The following is a 17,832-nucleotide window of genomic DNA, read 5'->3' on the forward strand; positions in this document are numbered from 1 at the left end:
TGGGCTCAAAACAACCGAATCGTAAACAAAACTAGCGAAATTGTCGGGTGATTCCGTCAGGACGACGTGATCTACTCTATCATTTACTGACTTGGACGAGCCAACTCTCCTTTCGCAAACGATCGGTGTTCAAATGGATCATCCTAGGGCTCTAAAACATCCGAATCCTTGTCAAAACCTGGCGAAATTCTAGGCCGATACCGTGTGTACGACGTGATCTACTCCGCCATTAACTGACTTAGACGATCCAACTCTCCTTTCGCAAACGATCGGTGTTCAAATGGATCATCCTAGGGCTCAAAACATCTGAATCCTTATCATAACCTACCATGTGTACGACCTGATGTACTATATCATTAACTGACTTAGACAATCCAACTCTCTTTTCGCAGACGATCGCTGTTCAAATTGATCATCCTAGGGCTCAAAACATCTGAATCCTTATCAAAACCTACCGTGTGTACGACCTGATGTACTATATCATTAACTGACTCAGACAATCCAACTCTCTTTTCGCAAACGATCGCTGTTCAAATTGATCATCCTAGGGCTAAAAACATCGGAATCCTTGTCAAAACCTATCGTGTTTTCGACGTGATCTACTTTATCATTAACCGACTTTGACTATCCAACTCAACGATAGATGTTACAATGGATAATCCTCAGGCTCAGAACAACCCAATCCTAATCAAAACCTGGCGAATTGTCGGCTGATGCCGTATGGACGACGCGATCAACTCTATAATTGATAGACTTCGACTCTTCTTTCGATAACGATCGGCGCGAAAATGGATCATCTAAGGCCTCAAAACAACAGAATCTTAATCAAAACCTGGCGAATTTGTCGGCTGATAAAGTGCGGACGACGTGATCTAACCGCGTGGTCGATTTCGTCGTCTTCTTCCTTCCGGATAACGATCGAGACGATGTAGATTGGAGCTCGTCCCGCCATAGCAGCGACGGGCTGAAACTCTCCCGCCATGTGCAGCTGCCGCCAACGGCTTTATCGTACAACCGTCGATTACGTGGCAAAAAGCCACCGCCCAATAAATAAACAATATATATACCCGGCTTTTGTGACTACCTCCTTACTTTTTTATTATTGTTGAAAAGTCCCATTCCACAGAGGGTCCGTTCAGGACGGGACGGGACGGTCCAGATGACGTTACAGGGACGTCGTGGCGTCATCCGGCGAAGCCCTCGGTCAGCGCGAAGACTAGTCCGGGGAGACGAGAACGCAGATTCTCGACGGCGGCGGCGATCTCCTGCGAGCATGAAGAAGCGCTGAAGAACGAACAGGAAGAGGAAGAACCCTAGATCTTGGAGAAACTTACGTTCTGGGAGTATCTGCTTGAGAAATGGATCAAGATTATGGCTTTGTTCCCGAATCGATCAGCGCGGCTGGCGATCTGCGGAGTGTATTTGAAGAAATTTTCAAAATCGAGAAGATCATGAATCGATGATGGTGGAATTCGGTCGAATTTCACCTCGGAGATGTGGACATGGCCGCCGTTCCTCGATTCCTCCGCGGTCGTGTTCTCGTCGATGAATGTGCACTGGTAGAAATTGACAAGATCCATCGTTCAGATCACGAGAGGTAATGCAGAAATCTACGTTTTTTTTTCTGGATGACCTCCATAATCAGGATGCGCGCCCTCAGCACGTCGGCGTTCCGCGGATCGAGCATGAAATCCGATCGGGTGTCTCCGGTGAAAGCAATTTCCGGAGTTTCCACGGCGCCGGTGACCTGTTCGTCAAGATCCAAAAGAAGGAACAATCCGAGAATCTACGATGAAGAACACTAGTTCTGATCTTACGAACCTCCACGCCGGAGAACCTCAGATTCCTAATCTCCGCTCCGGTGAGATTCGAATAGTCTTTCTTAAGCTTCTGCCTCACCGTATAAATCAAATATCCCTGTAGGCGGGATTCAAGATCAAAGATCAAATCCGATCCAGCGGAATTTCGCCTGAATCGAAGGTAGAAATCGGTAACCTGCCTCGGAACAACGTGATAGGTTCTGAACGGCCTCACCTTCAGATCCTGCGTCAATTGGAACTCCTCGCCTGGACGGAGTTGGTTCAAATTCAGGGACGATCAACGCAGGCCGAGACGGGGCAAGGCTTTACCGACATTCAAAGAGACGAGATTGTGCTTGAGCTCGGTCTGATCCATGGCGCGGTACAGCTCGAAGAGCCGCTCAACGATCTCTCTGATCGCCGAGGGCACGAAGATGAACGGAGGCTTCATCCTGTACGTGGCGCGGCTGGCCACGAACATCGGCAGCGCTCCCTGAAGCCATCGCCATGGATTGGAGGAAGATCTTGAGCGAAAATTTGCGGGAAAAACGGAGAAGGAGATTGATTGATTGATTACGATGTGATCCATGTGGCCGTGCGAGATGAAGAGAAAGTCTGGGGAGACGGCGCGACGAGGAGATCGGCCGATGTCGAAGGCGATCTTGAGCGTGGGGAAGACGACGCAGGTCTCCTGCCCTCCGACTGAAATCCCCTCGATGGGGTAACCTTCAACCACCATAGCCATCTTTTCTGAGAGGGAGATTTTTAGAGTATTTATACGTTTCAGACCGCCTGGGGAAGAACGCTGTCTGTGTTTGTGACACGTGTCCTTGATTATGATATTTTTCGCTGATGTTGCCAAACACTAGCGCTGTAGGACGGATGCCGTTTCGTCATCCGTTCGTTCAAAACGTCATCCGGTAACGACGGACGGATGACTGAAGGGAGAGCTTTTAGTCATTTGTCATTCACGACGGATAATGGATGACGAAAATGACGAACAGATGACAGAAAATCACGAACATTTGTCATTCATCTCTCTCTCTCTCTCTCTCTCTCTCTCTCTCTCTCTCTCTCTCTCTCTCTCTCTCTCTCTCTCTCTCTCTCTCTCTCTCTCTCTCTCTCTCTCTCTCTCTCTCTCTCTCTCTCTCTCTCTCTCTCTCTCTCTCTCTCTCTCTCTCTCTCTCTCTCTCTCTCTCTCTCAATTAAAGAATGGTCGAAGAGGAATGGAGACCAAGGAAGGAGGTGAAGAGAAGAACACTGACTCAATGCTTGCTGAACAACTAAATTGAAAAGAAGGGATTAAAGAAGAAGAAGAAGATCTGTTTTTAAGTACACCGAGAGCCCGACTTATAGATGTTTAGGGCGCCCCTTGAACGACGGGTGTCTGGGACAGTGTTTGTCCAACCGATATCTGTCCGGTATCCAATATCTGATATCGGCAATCAAACCGGGACGGTGTCTGATATTGGATATCGGTCGATATCCGTCTTTGAAGTGTGGACAGATATCGGTGACAAATACCAGTGATCCACGGACGAGACAGATCTCGGACATCGGATATCGGTAACCGTTATCCAAATATTTTTTCCGAATCTGTCACAATCCCATATGGTAGATTTCTAAAAAAATTTAAGGTTTAAAGTCGGTCCAGTCGTTTTTCATATATACCCTTGTATTATGTTGCGCACGCAATGGATGTTGCATGTAACATTATTAGAGAAATGCCCCTCTGACCTTATATTGTCCAAATTTGAGTCCGAGAACTATACGAAAATCAAAATTTATTCATTAAGCCCCTATAAATAATTTATCTGGATTCATAATCGTGCAACGTGTAACCTAATTTTTTCATGTGGACTAAGGAATATTTAAAATATTTATCTCGAAATTAGAAAATAAAATAGAAGGTTATTTTTATTAAAGGTATAGCATGTATGTGGAAGATGGATACCTATCCACCAATAAATACATGATAACATGCAAAATCTTTTTTGGAAATGTTGAAAATTCTACAATTAATGCCCACACTATGTTGATCTAAAACATCATTTAAAGACTTACAGACACACAATATAGCCAAATTTTAAATTATTGAATTAAGTGCAAATTTAACATGGTTTAAATACCTAATATTTGCATTAGTGAATTAAGTGCAAATTTAAGTGTATATTAGTAATTTTGAAGTCTCTACATTGGGTAAGTGCAAATTTTTAATGTTGGAAAAATCAGAAATTTATAGGAAAATGTTGAAAATTTTTAACAAAAGATGCCCATACTAATATTTAACATGGTTTAAATACCTAATATTTATATTAGTGAATTAAGTAAAAATTTAAGTTTGTATATTACTAATTTTGAAGTCTCTACATTGGGTAAGTATAGATTTTTAATGTTGTAAAAATCTAGTATTTTATAGGAAAATGTTGAAAATTTTTAACAAACGATGCCCACACTATTTGGATCTTTAATGTGGTTTAAATACCTAGTATTTATATTAGTGAATTAAGTGAAAATTTTAAATATGTATATCAGTAATTTTTAAGTCTCTATATTGGGTAAATGTAGATTTTTACTAGAATGTTATAGGAAAATGTTGAAAATTTTTAACAAAAGATGCCCACACTATTTGGATCTTTAACGTAGTTTAAATACCTAATATTTGCATTAGTGAATTAAGTGAAAATTTAAATGTATATTAGTAATTCTGAAGTCTCGACATTGGGTAAGTGTAAATCTTTAATGTTGGAAAATTCAGGAATTTATAGGAAAATGTTGGAATTTTTTAACAAAAGATGCCCACACTATTTGGATCTTTAACATGGTTTAAATACATAATGTTTATATTAGTGAATTAAGTGAAAATTTTATAATACTAATTTTAAAGTATCTACATCAGGTAAGTGTAGATTTTTAATGTTGGTAATGTCTCCAAAATACGTTGGTGCTCTTGTCGGCCTGCCGCTTGATCATTTTTTCTTATTGTGATGGTTCCTCTCACGGCACAATAAGCATGCATAGTACCCATCACCAATGTGTTTGAAGTAGTCAATGATGACTGAACGGTTTGAACGAGGGTGGGTCTGCATGGCACGAGATGTTCCCGCGCCCGTACCTTCAGGACAATTGGGTCTTGCCCTAGAGCAGTCTTGGGGTGGGATGCTACCTCTACGTGGGTTCATGGTTCTGAGAAGCATAATTTGGTTAGCAACAATTGGTTCATACATCAACGCATGTTGATGAGCTATGCTTAAAACTCTAAAGAAGTTATCAACTACGTACGCAAAAAATATGAGATACAATGAACATAACACAATAAAGAAACTGAACACTATAAAGAAATTGGAAACTCTTTTAAAAAACAGCCGCAGCTGCACAACTTTCAGGATAAACTTGCAAGAAGAAAGGTTATGCAATGATGAGAAGAGAATAGAAGAGCAGAGGGGATGAGGAAAGAAGAAGAGAATTGGAAAAAAGACAGAGGAGATGAAGGTAGAATTAAAAAAGAAAAACATCAGCAGCATCCAGCAAGGAAAATTTCAGTAAAAAACTTGAATTGAAAATTAAAGAAACTATGCGAAGAGAGAAGGAGAAGAAGGGAAGAGATTTGAGAAAGGAGAGAGGCATGGAGGAGAGGACAAAAGAGCAAAGGAGGGGAAGAAGATGCCCTTAAAGAGAACTGAAGAGAAGAGAGGAAGAGGAAAGAAGAAGAGAATTGGAAAAATGACAGAGGAGACGAATGTAGAAGTAAATAAAAAACAAAATACAGAGAGAACGAGTGAGAAAGAGAGACTTAGTAAGTGACTGAAAGTTAGACTGGAAGACACAGAGATAGAGAGAACGAGTGAGAAAGAGAGACTGAGTAAGCGAGTGACTGAGGGAGATAGACAAAAAGAGAGGAGTAAGAGGGAGATATTGAAAGACACAGAGACAGACTGAGAGAGGATGATAGAGACAAAGAGTGAAAGAGTGAGACAGAGGGAGAATGAGTAAGGCAAAGCAAGAAAGAGTCACAGAGTGAGAGAGTGACAAAGGCAAAGAGAGAAAGAGTAAGACAGAGGGTGAGAGAGACAAAGAGAGAAAGAGTAAGAGACAGAAAGCAAGAAAGACGAAGAGAGAAAGAGTAAGAGATAGATAGTGAGACAAACAAAGAGAGAGTAAGGGAGATTGAAAAATAAAGACAAAGAACAAGAGATAAACAAAAATAGAGATAACAACTGAAAGAGTCGGAGAGATAAAGAGTGAGAGACACAGAGGGAGAAAGAGTAAAAGATAATGAGAGAGAAGTAGAAAAAATAAGAGAGATTGGGGGACATAGAGAATGAGTGATGGAAAATGTTTGGGTCCAGATGTAGTCAGAGAGAGGGACACACACACACACACTAAGAGAGATAAAGATACTGAAGACAAACATATATGAAGAGTGAGAAGGACAGAGAGTGAGAGAGAGACACATTAGGAAATAGAGTAAGAGAGAGACTGAAAGACAGAGAGACGCGAGATTGAGAAAGTGACACAAAAGAGTTAAAGAGACAGAGAGAGTAAGAGAGAAAAGTAGTGAGCCAGAGCAAGAGACAGTGAGAGAGAATGAAAGACATGGAGAAAGAGAAAGAGTGAGAAAGAGGGAAAGATTAAGACAGAAAGAGTAAGAGATAGAGTGTGTTTTAGATATAGAGAAAGAATAAGAGACAGTGAGACAGAATGAAAGGTAAAGAGAAAGATAAAGAATGAGAAAGACAGAGAGAAACTAAGAAATATAGGGAGAGAGTGAAATATGAAAACAACATGCAACCCTGTGTATATACAACTTTCTTCAACTAGAAAACTTGGTATAGTGTGTAAACAACATACAACAGATGAATTAAAAAAAACAAACTGAGATATAAAATCAAACAGCTGAATTAAACGCCATCTTCAGCGAAGATAAAAACATGAATGCACATAGTCGTGAAAATAACATGGTTATTGTTGAAAGATATCAAAAAACGAAATGGTAAAAACTAGAATGCAAACTTGCAAAGGCTAAATTAATTGAGGAAGATAAAAACAAATTAAAGCTACATATACTTTAATTTCAAATAAAAGTCTTTGAATACATGCAACCAAACTGGAAATTTCAACATTTTAATGAACATGAAGAAGATGAAAATTGCCAGGAGAAGAAGAAGAGAAATAGCGGAAGAAGAAGAAAAAAAATTGACTTCCAGGGCAAAGGGAAAGAACGGGAAGAAGAACTTACCACCGTCAGCCGTCTGTCGATTCCGCCTTTGGCGCCGTCCGCCGTCTGCTGTCCGCTAACCGCTAGACCATCTGCCATGCACAAAGGTGACAAACAAAATTTGTGTATTTTTTATTCAAAACTTTCGAATCGAAAGAGATTCGAAAGTCTCGAATAAAAAAAACATGAAATGGTGTTTTAGGTGTTGGATATTGGAATTTGATATCCAACATCGAAAACCGATGTCGTCATCTTCCCCCTGAGACGTAGGCAGATGACGACATCGAGACGGATATCGATATCGGATATCAAAAAAAATGGATACTAGAAATTCCCTTTCTGGTATATGATACTGCATCCATCCCGATACCGTCATCCGATACTGGTATCGGGACGGGCGATCACTAGTATGGGAGATTGGCTATAATGATGGTTTTCTGGGAGATGATGGCGCATGGGGAGATGTTTCACTGGGAAGAAATGATGGCATGCCGTTTGGTCTGTCATGGACTGACGTGTCATCATGAGATGGCTTGACACCCCGCCGACAAGCTCAACAAGGGAGTGAGGTTGAGCTTGGAACGGAGACGAAGAAACAGTTTTTTAGGTAGACTTTTTGTCAAGATGTCAGCAAACTGCCTATGGCTTGAGGTGAACTTGATTTGCAGAAGGTTGGCCGCCACGAGTCCATTAACGAAGTGAAAATCGATATCCACATGCTTCATGCGTACATGAAATACAGGATTCCTTGTGAGATAGGTAGCACTGAGGTTGTCACACCACAGGATGGGAGGTGGTATTGAGGGGAGATGGAGTTCACGCATGAGAGACTAGATCCAGATAAGTTCGGATGTCGCATTGGCAAGTGCTTTGTATTCAGCTTCAGTGCTAGAGTGAGAAAGGGAGGCTTGCTTTTTGGAATTCCAGGAGATTAAGTTGGTGCCATGGTAGATTAGATAACCACTAGTAGAATGCCAATCATTGATGTCGCCCGCCCTGTCGGCGTAACTGAACACACTTAAAGTAGAGTGTGTGTTAGAAGAAAAGGTGAGAGTGTGATGAAGAGTACCTTTGAGGTAACGTAGCAGATGCTTGACAGCCTTCCAATGGACCGGTTGAGGATCGTGCATGTGTTGACATGCTCGGTTGAATGTGTAGCAGATGTCCGGGTGAGTAAGAGTAAGATACTAGAAAGAGCCCACGATTTGGCGATAGAAATTGGCATCGTAAGATTTGGAGGCAGAAGACAGAGGTGCGGAGGGAGAAGGAGTGACAGTAGGATTTCAGTGGTGCATGTTGACGCAGTGGAGAATCCTTGAGAGATATTTAGATTGAGAGAGAAGAAGTCCTTGGGAGTGCGGAATGAGTTCAAGACTAAGGAATTGACGAGGGGGGCCTGGGTCGCGAATGGCAAAGACGTGGAGAAGATAGGAGAGGAGTTCGTAGATACACAACGAGTCAAACCCGATAACAATGAAATCGTCGACATAAATTAGGAGTAGAGGCGCGAATTAGAATGATTTTAAAAAAATAGAGAAGAATTGGTGCAAGACCCGGTAAAACCAAGAGAGAGGAGGTAGGTAGAAAGTTTAAGGAATGCCCGGGGGGCTTGTTTTAAACCATAGAGTGATTTCTTGAGAAGGCAAAGATGGGAGGGATACCTGGGGTGTGTGAAGCCAGGTGGCTGTCACATGTAGACATTTTCTTGAAGGTCATTGTGGAGAAACACATTCAAGATGTCTAGTTGATGAATGCAATTGAGAGAAGTAAACAGATGGAGGTTACCTTGATGACGGGGCTAACCGTCTCCTCATAGTCGAGCCCAACAGTTAGACGATATCCTTGTGTAACAAGTCTAGCTTTATAACGATCAAGAGACCCATTGGGGTTAGTTTTATACTGATAAATCCATTTGCAACCGAGAACACGCGTCTGGGTTTGAGGCAGGACAAGAATCCGTGTCCTGTTGCGGATGAGGGCTTGATATTCTTCAAGCACGGCTTGCTTCCAAGAGGGGTGACGAGCAGCGATAGCGTAGGAGGTAGGTTCAGCGGGAAGAGTTGTGAGTGTCAGAGATGATGGTAGGGGAGAAGAGGTGGGAGTCGGGGTAGTATTGGTGGGAACATGCACTCTTGAGGCATATAAGTCACAAAGAGTTCGAGTAGGCCGAGTTGATGTGTCAGAGGAGGGAGGAGCGGATGTCGATGGTGCATGGGCTGAAGGAGATGAAGGTGGTGTTGATGAATCTGGAGTGGAGTTAAGAGGTTCATGAGACAACGAAGTGTAATTTGAAAAGGTAGTTGGATGTGGTGATATCGATAAAGGCTGTGAAATGGGTCGAGCTCCGAGAATCCCCGAAGCAGAGGAGGTTGAGTTGATGGTTTGGGGAGTAGTGAGGAGATAAAAGGGAAAGTGATATCAGACGTCGTCGATGATGTTGTCCGGTCAGATATCGGGACAATGCTGGGATACCCAGATGATGTCAGATGTCGTCAGTGACATCGTCTGAAAGATAAATTCCCTAAGGGGAATGTAACTACGTGATGTAATGAACCCTAGGGGGATGTATGTGTAGGCCTCGACTCGTGGGGTTCGCCGAGCTCCAGGATGGGCGATCGGTGAAGGTGATTATGACCTTTTGACCCTCGTCGGAGTGACGACGATGACTACGACATTGAATGGAATAATTCCGTGGACGCTCGCACGTAATGGACGGGCTCGACCCATGCCTAAAAATTCACTCGAGATGTAGTTTTCTCGTTATATCTCTCACCTATTCTAACCCAAGCGCGGTGGAGTGCAGCCAAAAATATACTGAAAGACGTAATATAACTAATGAGCAAGGGGAACGACGTACCTCATCGGCGGTGTTGATCATTGTCAAAGTCTTAGTCGATGCAAGGGGCCGGTACGGGTAGGCACCATGGAGGCGTGTTGGGAGGTAGCACGGGATAGCTTGACACGTGGAGTCGGAGAGCTGAGGCGAGGAGGGTGATGGGCGGCAAGGTAGCTCAAGCGATCGACCGAATAAGGGGGGCACAACCTTGGGTCGGTCGATGCCGGTAGAGTCCGGTGGTGGATGCGAGCTGTAGCCGACGGGTATCAACATGGCGCATTGATCCGGCAATACCATGGGTCCTCCCGCTGAGTTTGAAGCGTGACCAGACAGGTGGCGTGCATGTGGGGTGGGAGACATGGTCGTTCTGTTTTGTTCATTTAAAACGAACACAAAATTCGCACAAACGAACCGCACAGGGGTCTGTTCGGTGTGATGTTCTTTTTATGTGCGAAAATTAGAACAGATGTTCAAACAATTCGCACAATTTGCACAAATTCGCACTAACTGAACAAATTTGCACAAACGAACAAATTCGCACAAAACGAACAAAATTCACATGAAAAAGAACATAATTCGCACGTAGACTCAAAAATTGCATAAAATGATTGGAAAATAAACAAAACTGCACAAAATTACAAAAAAATGTTATGCATCTGGCAAAGTATAGCCAACTTGGAGACATGTAGACAGAAGGGAGAGGAGACAGTTAAGCAAATATTTATCACCACATCAGACGAGGAGCTCTTCTCACTTGGACGGAGCGCAAACTCCAAACCTCGCAAAGGCGAACTCCACAAGCTTCTCTGTCTCCGGCATCACACTCTTGACTTCCTCCTCCTCGCAAAACCCATCCGCCCATTCAATCAAAGAAGGGAACTTGTCCCCGTCTAGAACCTTCACTCCCGATAACTTCTCGATGACGCGTACCCAGCCCAAGAAACTACTAAGAACGATAGCCACGTACCCCCGCGGCGTCTCCTCCTAACCACTTCCCCCCCCCCTGCCACAAGTCCTCAAAGCCTCCTCTAGCAACTTCACGCCCTCAAACACTTGCCCCAATAATGCTTCCTTCTCCTCGCCTGACTTCGTCTTCAAAAACTCCCATAGCAGCGGAATCCACTGCAAGGAAGACAAGACGAGGGGAATCTCTAAGTTTAAAGTAGAATTTGGACGTGGGTTTCTCTTCAGATAAAGGAAATATCGTTGTTTGGTTACCTTATCGTTGATGTAGGACGCCCAGAAGCGAGCGATGGCGCGGTCGTAGGAGTTGGCGGGGAGAACCGGGTGGGTGTAGGTTCATGTCTCGTCAACGTACTGCAAGTTGACGAGAGACTCGTTGATTGGTTTACCATTGTGGAAAAGAACCGGGATTTTCTGGTGGACGGGGTTGGAAGTCAGCAGAAGCTCGCTCTTGGGGTTCATTGTCTCTACGATGAACTCGTAGTCCACCTTCTTCAGGTGTAGCGCGATCGTTGCCCTCATCACGAAGGGACTCGGCCATGCTCCTAGAACCTTCACCTCCTCTGTCTAGTCCATCTCCAACTCTCTCTGCTTCACAGGTTTCTTTCTTATCTTTCTCTCGAGATCTCTGCATTAAATAGATGGAGATTACTTGGCAAACAAGATAGCATCAGAGAATTAGAAAGAAAATCTTATAATTAGAGACAGAATTAGACAGACGAACAGAAAGAGGGAATTAAAGACAGAGAAAGGGAGAATTTGATAGATAGAAAGGAAGAATAAGAGAGACAGAGAGACAGAGATGATCAGAAAATTAGAGGGAGAGAGAGAATCGGAGATAGAAAAAGAGAAAATCAGAGAATGATAGAAAGAGAGAAAGAGATAATTAGGGAGAGAGAAAGAGAGAATTAGGGACCGAGAGAAAACTAGAGACAGAGTTAGGGAATGAGAGAAAAGTAGAGAGAGAGAAAGCGAGGAAAGGAGAGAATCAGATAATTAGGGAAAGAGCAAAAGAGAGAATCAAAGATAAAGAGAATACGTAATCCAATTGTTTCAGCAATCAAATACTAACAAATACAATTGAACTAAAAAGAAGACAAAACAATCAAACATCATGTTCACGAACTGAAGAAAGACACATACCGAAAAATCAAGAGAGAAAACGAAGTGAAGTCATACATAAAAATGTACCAATTACTTAGAAAAAAATGTACCAAATACTTAGAAAAAAAACATACCAAATCCCGCCTCCTATTCCCGCCTCCACTTTGACCCTCGTCCAAATCTGGCTCTAGAGCTGCGAGTTTGGCGTAGAGCTGCCAAATCGGCGGGGAGAAAGTGCGATGATTTCGAGCTCGGGGATTGTCCCCGTGATGGAGTGACAGTAGAGAATAGAGAGGAGAGCAGAGAATAGAGAGGAGAGTAGAGAATAGACTAGAGAGACAGAGAGAGACGAGATTAGGGTGTGTATGGGCCGTCGTCGAGACTCGAGAGGGATGGAGAGAATGAGAGTATGGGGGAGACTGGGACTCTAAGAGAGGCTGGGACTTTGAGAAGGAGAACGAGACTGGGACTCTGATAACGAGAACAAGGGAGGGAGACTGGGACTTTGAGAAAGAGAACAAGAGTGAAAAATCGCACTTTTGAAAAATCCTTTAAAAAAAATTCGGACAATTCGCACAATGCGAACTGCACAGGGGTCTGTGCAAAGTTCTGTTCGTTTTCAACTTTGTTATGTTCGGAAATCCTAAAAGAACACACATTTCAATCCAATTTGCACCAAAGGAACATAACGACCATGTCTAGGTGGGACTAGCCCGATCACGATGTGGACTTGGCCGTGGGTCGATGACAATAACAGCAAGGGCAACCGTGGTAATGCACAAATCGTGCGCGTGATAACACGTTGCCGTAGGGGCCAGAGTCAATGAACGAGGGGGACTGAAATGCCCATGGTGACTCTATGGGAGTTGCACGCTCATGGAGTAGGCAAAGATCTTAGCACAGCATTGCGGACAACACATGTGGTGCTCACGTTGGCGAATCCACGGCCAAGAGCCACCGTAGGTGCCGATCAACCTTGCGGTGGTTGATCGTGCGTTGGCCTGATGGACAGTCCAGCGTCGGTCAGTAGAAATCCTCGCGGGACATGGAGCGGACGAGACAAACCCAATGACAACAGACTTGAATTCAGCAAACCGCTGGCGATACGTGGCTCCAGAGTTGACGCGCTGAATGATACAGCGCCTGGCTGAACCACGCAGGTTGACGTTCTCCTGGAGGCATCCACCTAGGATGCAGGTGGCATGCGTCGACCTAGTGCTCCGGGCAAGGGCGACTAACGACAACGTGAATAGCTGGGTTGTCGGCGTGGTCCAAGATGAAGTGTGGGACCCATGGCAGGTCGCGTGGTCGTACCCTCTTGATTAGAACCCTTAGACGAGCTGGTCGTGATCGAAGCGTCAGTTTTGTGGACGTAAATCAGGCGTCGCCGCAATTTTTCACACCGAGGCGGTAGTTCTGAGGAAGGAAGAATACTTCGCGGCCAGTCCTTACTAAGGGGGGGTCTTATAAATAGGATTCCCCTTAATACAATAATTAAACATAAATTCTTGACATGTATTTGACGATAGGAAATGACACGACATGCAATGAATTGAAAACAAACACAAAAACCCGACAGACACATGACTGACACAAAAATGACATGACAAACACGGACGTGATGAACTAGAACACATGAAAGCAATACAACACTGAACATAAGAAGCATGTGCCGAAAAAAATCTAAACGGTCAGATATGAGGACGTGCTTTACCTGGGGTATTCAAACCTAAGTGTTTCACATCTGCCTTGATGTGCCGGTCGAACTGGACGCCAATCGGTGGACTGTCGATGATGATGATGGTGGCTCCGATGATGACTCCAAGGGAGTAAGCTGGCGCGCTCCATTAGAAAGGTTTGTTCATCAAAGAAAATGTAACCAATGTAACCAATGATAAAGATCTTACCTGTGCTAGGTGCGAGACATCGGTAAACTTGATGGAGAGGACTGCAACCAATGAAAATGCATTGCTAGGAGCAGTGGCTCTGTTTGTTCACAGTGTAGGCTCGCAGGTTAGTAAAACAAAGATACCCAAAAGTGTTAAGAAAATTGTAGTTCGGAGTTTGATGAAAGAGTACCTCAAATGGGGATTTGTTGAAAAGAATCTTAGTTGACATACGGTTTATGAGATAGGCCATAGTAGAAGCTGCTTTGTCCCACAATTGAGAAGGTAAATTGGTATGATGGAGCACGACAAGTGATGTTTCGATGATATGGCGATGCTTTTTCTCGACTATGTCCTTTTGCTGAGGTGTGTGTGGGCCCGAGACCCCGTGTGAGATGCCACTTTCTGGAAGACGATTAGTCATTGCCTGAAATTCACCTCCTCAGTCGGACTGGAGTGCACAAAGCTTGGTGGAGAACTGTCATTCAACGAGAGCTAAAGCATCACTTTTGACTTTAAGTGGGTAGAGCCAAGTGAACCTGCTAAAGTCATCCATGAAAATAACGTAATAAAGATGATTTAAGTGGGAGCGGAGAGGAGCGGGTCCCAGATATCAAAATGGATGACTTGTAGAGGTTTAGTGGAGCGATGTGTGGATGAAGGAAAGGGGAGTTGATGAGCTTTAGATAAATGACATGAAACACACATAGAATGTTTTGACAAGTGTATGGTCGGGAGACCAAACTATTTAATGATGTGATGCAAAATATGAAATGAGGGATGCCCGCGACGACGATGCCACGTATCTGTGAGCCTCGCTTACCTAGACAGATGCACAGAGAGGATGGTGGAGGTAGCGTGTACATTCCAGCGTCAGTGCTGCCACGGAGGATGACCTGTCTGGTAGATAGATCCTTTACAAGGCAATGGTTAGAAAAAATTATTTAGAGACTTTATTATCATTGGTAAATTGACAAACGGAAAGAAGATTTCCAGTGATTTTGGGAACATGGAGAATATTTTTGAGATGAAGGGGGCGAGAAGAAGAAGAAGAGAGTGTAGCCAAGCTAGAGGAATTGATTTGCAAACCTGTGCCATCACCGATGTAGAGCTTGTCTGGCCCGGAGTAGATTTGAGGATCGATGATCACATTTGGGTTGGGAGTGGCATGATGTGTTGTGCCGTTGTCCGGGTACCAGTAGGAGGTGTGTGTGCTGGAGGAAGATGCGCTAAAGGCCTGAGGTGGAGGTCAATTTGTGGAGTCGAACGGTGTGGAGGGCCGGGAGTATGTGGTGTTGGAGTAGGTTGGTTGTTGAGTGCGCGGGTCCTGAGGTATGTAGGTGCGGTTGAATCTTTTGTAGCACTTAGGTTTGATGGCCATTTCGAGAGCAGATCTGACATCGTGGAGACGGATGATTGGTTTGATTTCCATATGTGCGACTGTTGCCTCGGCCGTTTGATCTGCCAAATCCATCGCACCCGATTATTATTATCTGACTTACCTCATTGTTGATGGTTGCTGTTTGTCAATGTGGCTTGGGCTTTGGTTAACCGTAGTCGGGAAAGCTGGCGAAGGCTCCTTAAGAGCTTGATAACGCGTGAGCATAGCATCGTGATCACCGAGGTGAGAGAGCACTGTCTCTAATGTCATCGGAAAAGCAGAAGCACGTACCTCGTGATTACCGGTGCATAGTGAGGTTCAAGGCGTCAAAGAAGGTTGGTCGACTCTTTGGCCAGAAGCCGCTAATGCACTATTGATGTTACGGATGGGGAGTCGTACTCTTCGAGAGACTGAGTACCTTTGTTTTGTGTATGGAGCTTTCTTAAAAGCTCCTGAACTCTTGCTTCAACAGAGGATGTGAAGTATTTAGCTAGTATATCCCAGGCCACTTTGGCTGTGGTTGCTTCAGTTATGCATCCGATAAAGGATTCCATCATGGATGATAGCAAATAAGCTAGGACGTGTTGGTCAAAATACCACCAGTCCGCTTCCGGATTAGAGGCGTCATCCGGTGGATCATCTGTGATGTGAGAGAGTAATCGATGAGATTTTAAAGTTGGTAATACGTGGTTTTTCCAGATTACATAGTTCTTGTTTGTGAGTTTAATCTAAGTGACCATTGTGGATGGAATCCGAGTCTTTGGCCCTGGTGGGGATGACCTTGTCGCAGCATGAAATGAATCTTGAGAGGATGAGTCGGAGATACTTACTTCTTCTGGCAGATCATCGGAGAAATCTTCTGGCTTTCGCTCTGATGCCATGTTGAAGAATGGTCGAAGAGGAACTAAGACCAAGGAAAGAGGTGAAGAGAAGAACATCGTCTCAACGCTTTATGAACAACTAAAATGAAAAGATGAGATTAAAGAAAAAGAAGTGTTTGTAAGTACATCGGGGGTCCAATTTATAGATTTTTATAGCACCCCATGAACGACGGGTGTCTAGGAAACCGGCGATACTGATGGTTTTCTGGGAAATGATGGCGCATGGGGAGTGAGATGGCGTACTGAGAAGAAATGGCGGCATGCCATTTGGTCTGTCATGGACTGATGTGTCATCATGAGATGGCTTGACACTCTCTCCTTTTCCCTCACTCTCTCTCTCTCTCTCGATCGTTCCCTCTCCTTCTCCATCTCTCTCTTTCTCGATCACTCCCTCTCTCTCTCTCTAGATCGTTCCCTCTCCTTCTCTCTCTCTCTCGATCGCTCCTCTCCCTCTCTCTTTCTCTCGATCACTCTTTCCTTCTCTCTCTCTCTGTCGATCAATTGATCAATCACTCCCTCTCCTTCTCCCTTCCTCCTCTCTCTCTCTTGATGACTCCCTCTCTTTCTCCCTTCTCTCTCTCTATCACTCCCTCTCCTTCTCCCTTCCTCTCCCTCTCTCTCTATCTCCCGATCACTCCCTCTCCTTCTCCCTTCCTCCCTCTCTATCTCTATCTCTCGATCACTCCCTCTCCTTCTCCCTTCTCTCTCTCTCTCTCTCTCTCTCTCTTTCTCAATCACTCCCTCTCCTTATCCCTTCCTCCCCCTCTCTCTATCTGTCAATCACTCCCTCTCCTTTTCCCTTCTTCTTTCTCTCTATCACTCCCTCTCCTTCTCCCTTCCTCCCCCTCTCTCTATCTCTCAATCACTCCCTCTCCTTTTCCCTTCTTCTTTCTCTCTATCACTCCCTCTCCTTCTCCCTTCCTCCCCCTCTCTCTATCTCTCAATCACTCCCTCTCCTTTTCCCTTCTTCTTTCTCTCTATCACTCCCTCCTTCTCCTTCCTCCCCTCTCTCTATCTCTCAATCACTCCTCTCCTTTTCCTTCTTCTTTCTCTCTATCACTCCCTCTCCTTCTCCCTTCCTCCCCTCTCTCTATCTCTCAATCACTCCTCTCCTTTTCCCTTCTTCTTTCTCTCTATCACTCCTCTCCTTCTCCCTTCCTCCCCCTCTCTCTATCTCTCAATCACTCCCTCTCCTTTTCCCTTCTTCTTTCTCTCTATCACTCCCTCTCCTTCTCCCTTCCTCCCCCTCTCTCTATCTCTCGATCACTCCCTCTCCTTCTCCCTTCTTCTCTCTCTCTCTCTATCTCTCTCTTTCTCGATCACTCCCACTCCTTCGCCCTTCCTCTCTCTATCTCTCGATCACTCCATCTCCTTCTCCCTTCTTCTCTCTCTCTATCTCTCGATCACTCCCTCTCCTTCTCCCTTCTTCTCTCTCTCTATCTCTCGATCACTCCCTCTCCTTCTCCCTTCTTCTCTCTCTCTCTCTCTATCACTCCCTATCCTTCTCCCTTCCTCCCTCTCTCTCTGGATCACTTCCTCCTCTTCTCCCTTCCTCCCTCTCTCTCTCTCGATCACTCCCTCTCCTTCTCCCTTCCTCCCCCCCTCTCTCTCTATCACTAATGGCGCACGCCATCAAGGATCATCGGCAATGTCGTCCGCGCTGCCCGCCAACGTCGTTGACAGCCAGGTGAAAGTGCTCGATTATCGTAGTTTGATTTCATCATTTTTATTTTAGTCATATTTTGTGTTTTCTTCGTACTCTTC

At 44.5% G+C, this 17,832-nt stretch overlaps 1 protein-coding gene and 1 pseudogene across 1 annotated transcript; both read right to left on the bottom strand.

Moving 5' to 3' along the window:
- Positions 1 to 1,072: 1,072 nt before the first annotated feature.
- Positions 1,073 to 2,559, bottom strand: LOC144701079 (nuclear ribonuclease Z-like). The gene is made up of 8 exons (XM_078572768.1): positions 2,377 to 2,559; positions 2,130 to 2,292; positions 1,996 to 2,066; positions 1,822 to 1,917; positions 1,634 to 1,747; positions 1,488 to 1,556; positions 1,335 to 1,409; positions 1,073 to 1,265 (listed from the first exon to the last, which is right to left on the bottom strand). The coding sequence occupies exons 1-8, from the start codon at positions 2,542 to 2,544 to the stop codon at positions 1,185 to 1,187; spliced, it is 837 nt and encodes a 278-aa protein (XP_078428894.1). The 5' UTR covers positions 2,545 to 2,559; the 3' UTR covers positions 1,073 to 1,184.
- Positions 2,560 to 10,603: 8,044 nt separating this feature from the next.
- Positions 10,604 to 11,338, bottom strand: LOC144701420 (glutathione S-transferase U18 pseudogene; annotated as a pseudogene).
- Positions 11,339 to 17,832: the final 6,494 nt, after the last annotated feature.

The sequence above is a fragment of the Wolffia australiana genome, chromosome 3, assembly GCF_029677425.1.
Source record: "Wolffia australiana isolate 7733 chromosome 3, ASM2967742v1".
Taxonomy (NCBI): domain Eukaryota; kingdom Viridiplantae; phylum Streptophyta; class Magnoliopsida; order Alismatales; family Araceae; genus Wolffia; species Wolffia australiana.

Excerpts from the sequence above, each read along its gene's own strand:
- LOC144701079 (XM_078572768.1), bottom strand. The coding sequence starts at position 2,544 with ATGGCTATGGTGGTTGAAGGTTACCCCATCGAGGGGATTTCAGTCGGA. Across the intron at positions 2,067-2,129 it reads TCTCGTCTCTTTGAATGTCG|GCGAGGAGTTCCAATTGACG; the intron begins GTAAAGCCTTGC and ends AACTCCGTCCAG. Across the intron at positions 1,266-1,334 it reads CAAGCAGATACTCCCAGAAC|GAGATCGCCGCCGCCGTCGA; the intron begins GTAAGTTTCTCC and ends TCATGCTCGCAG.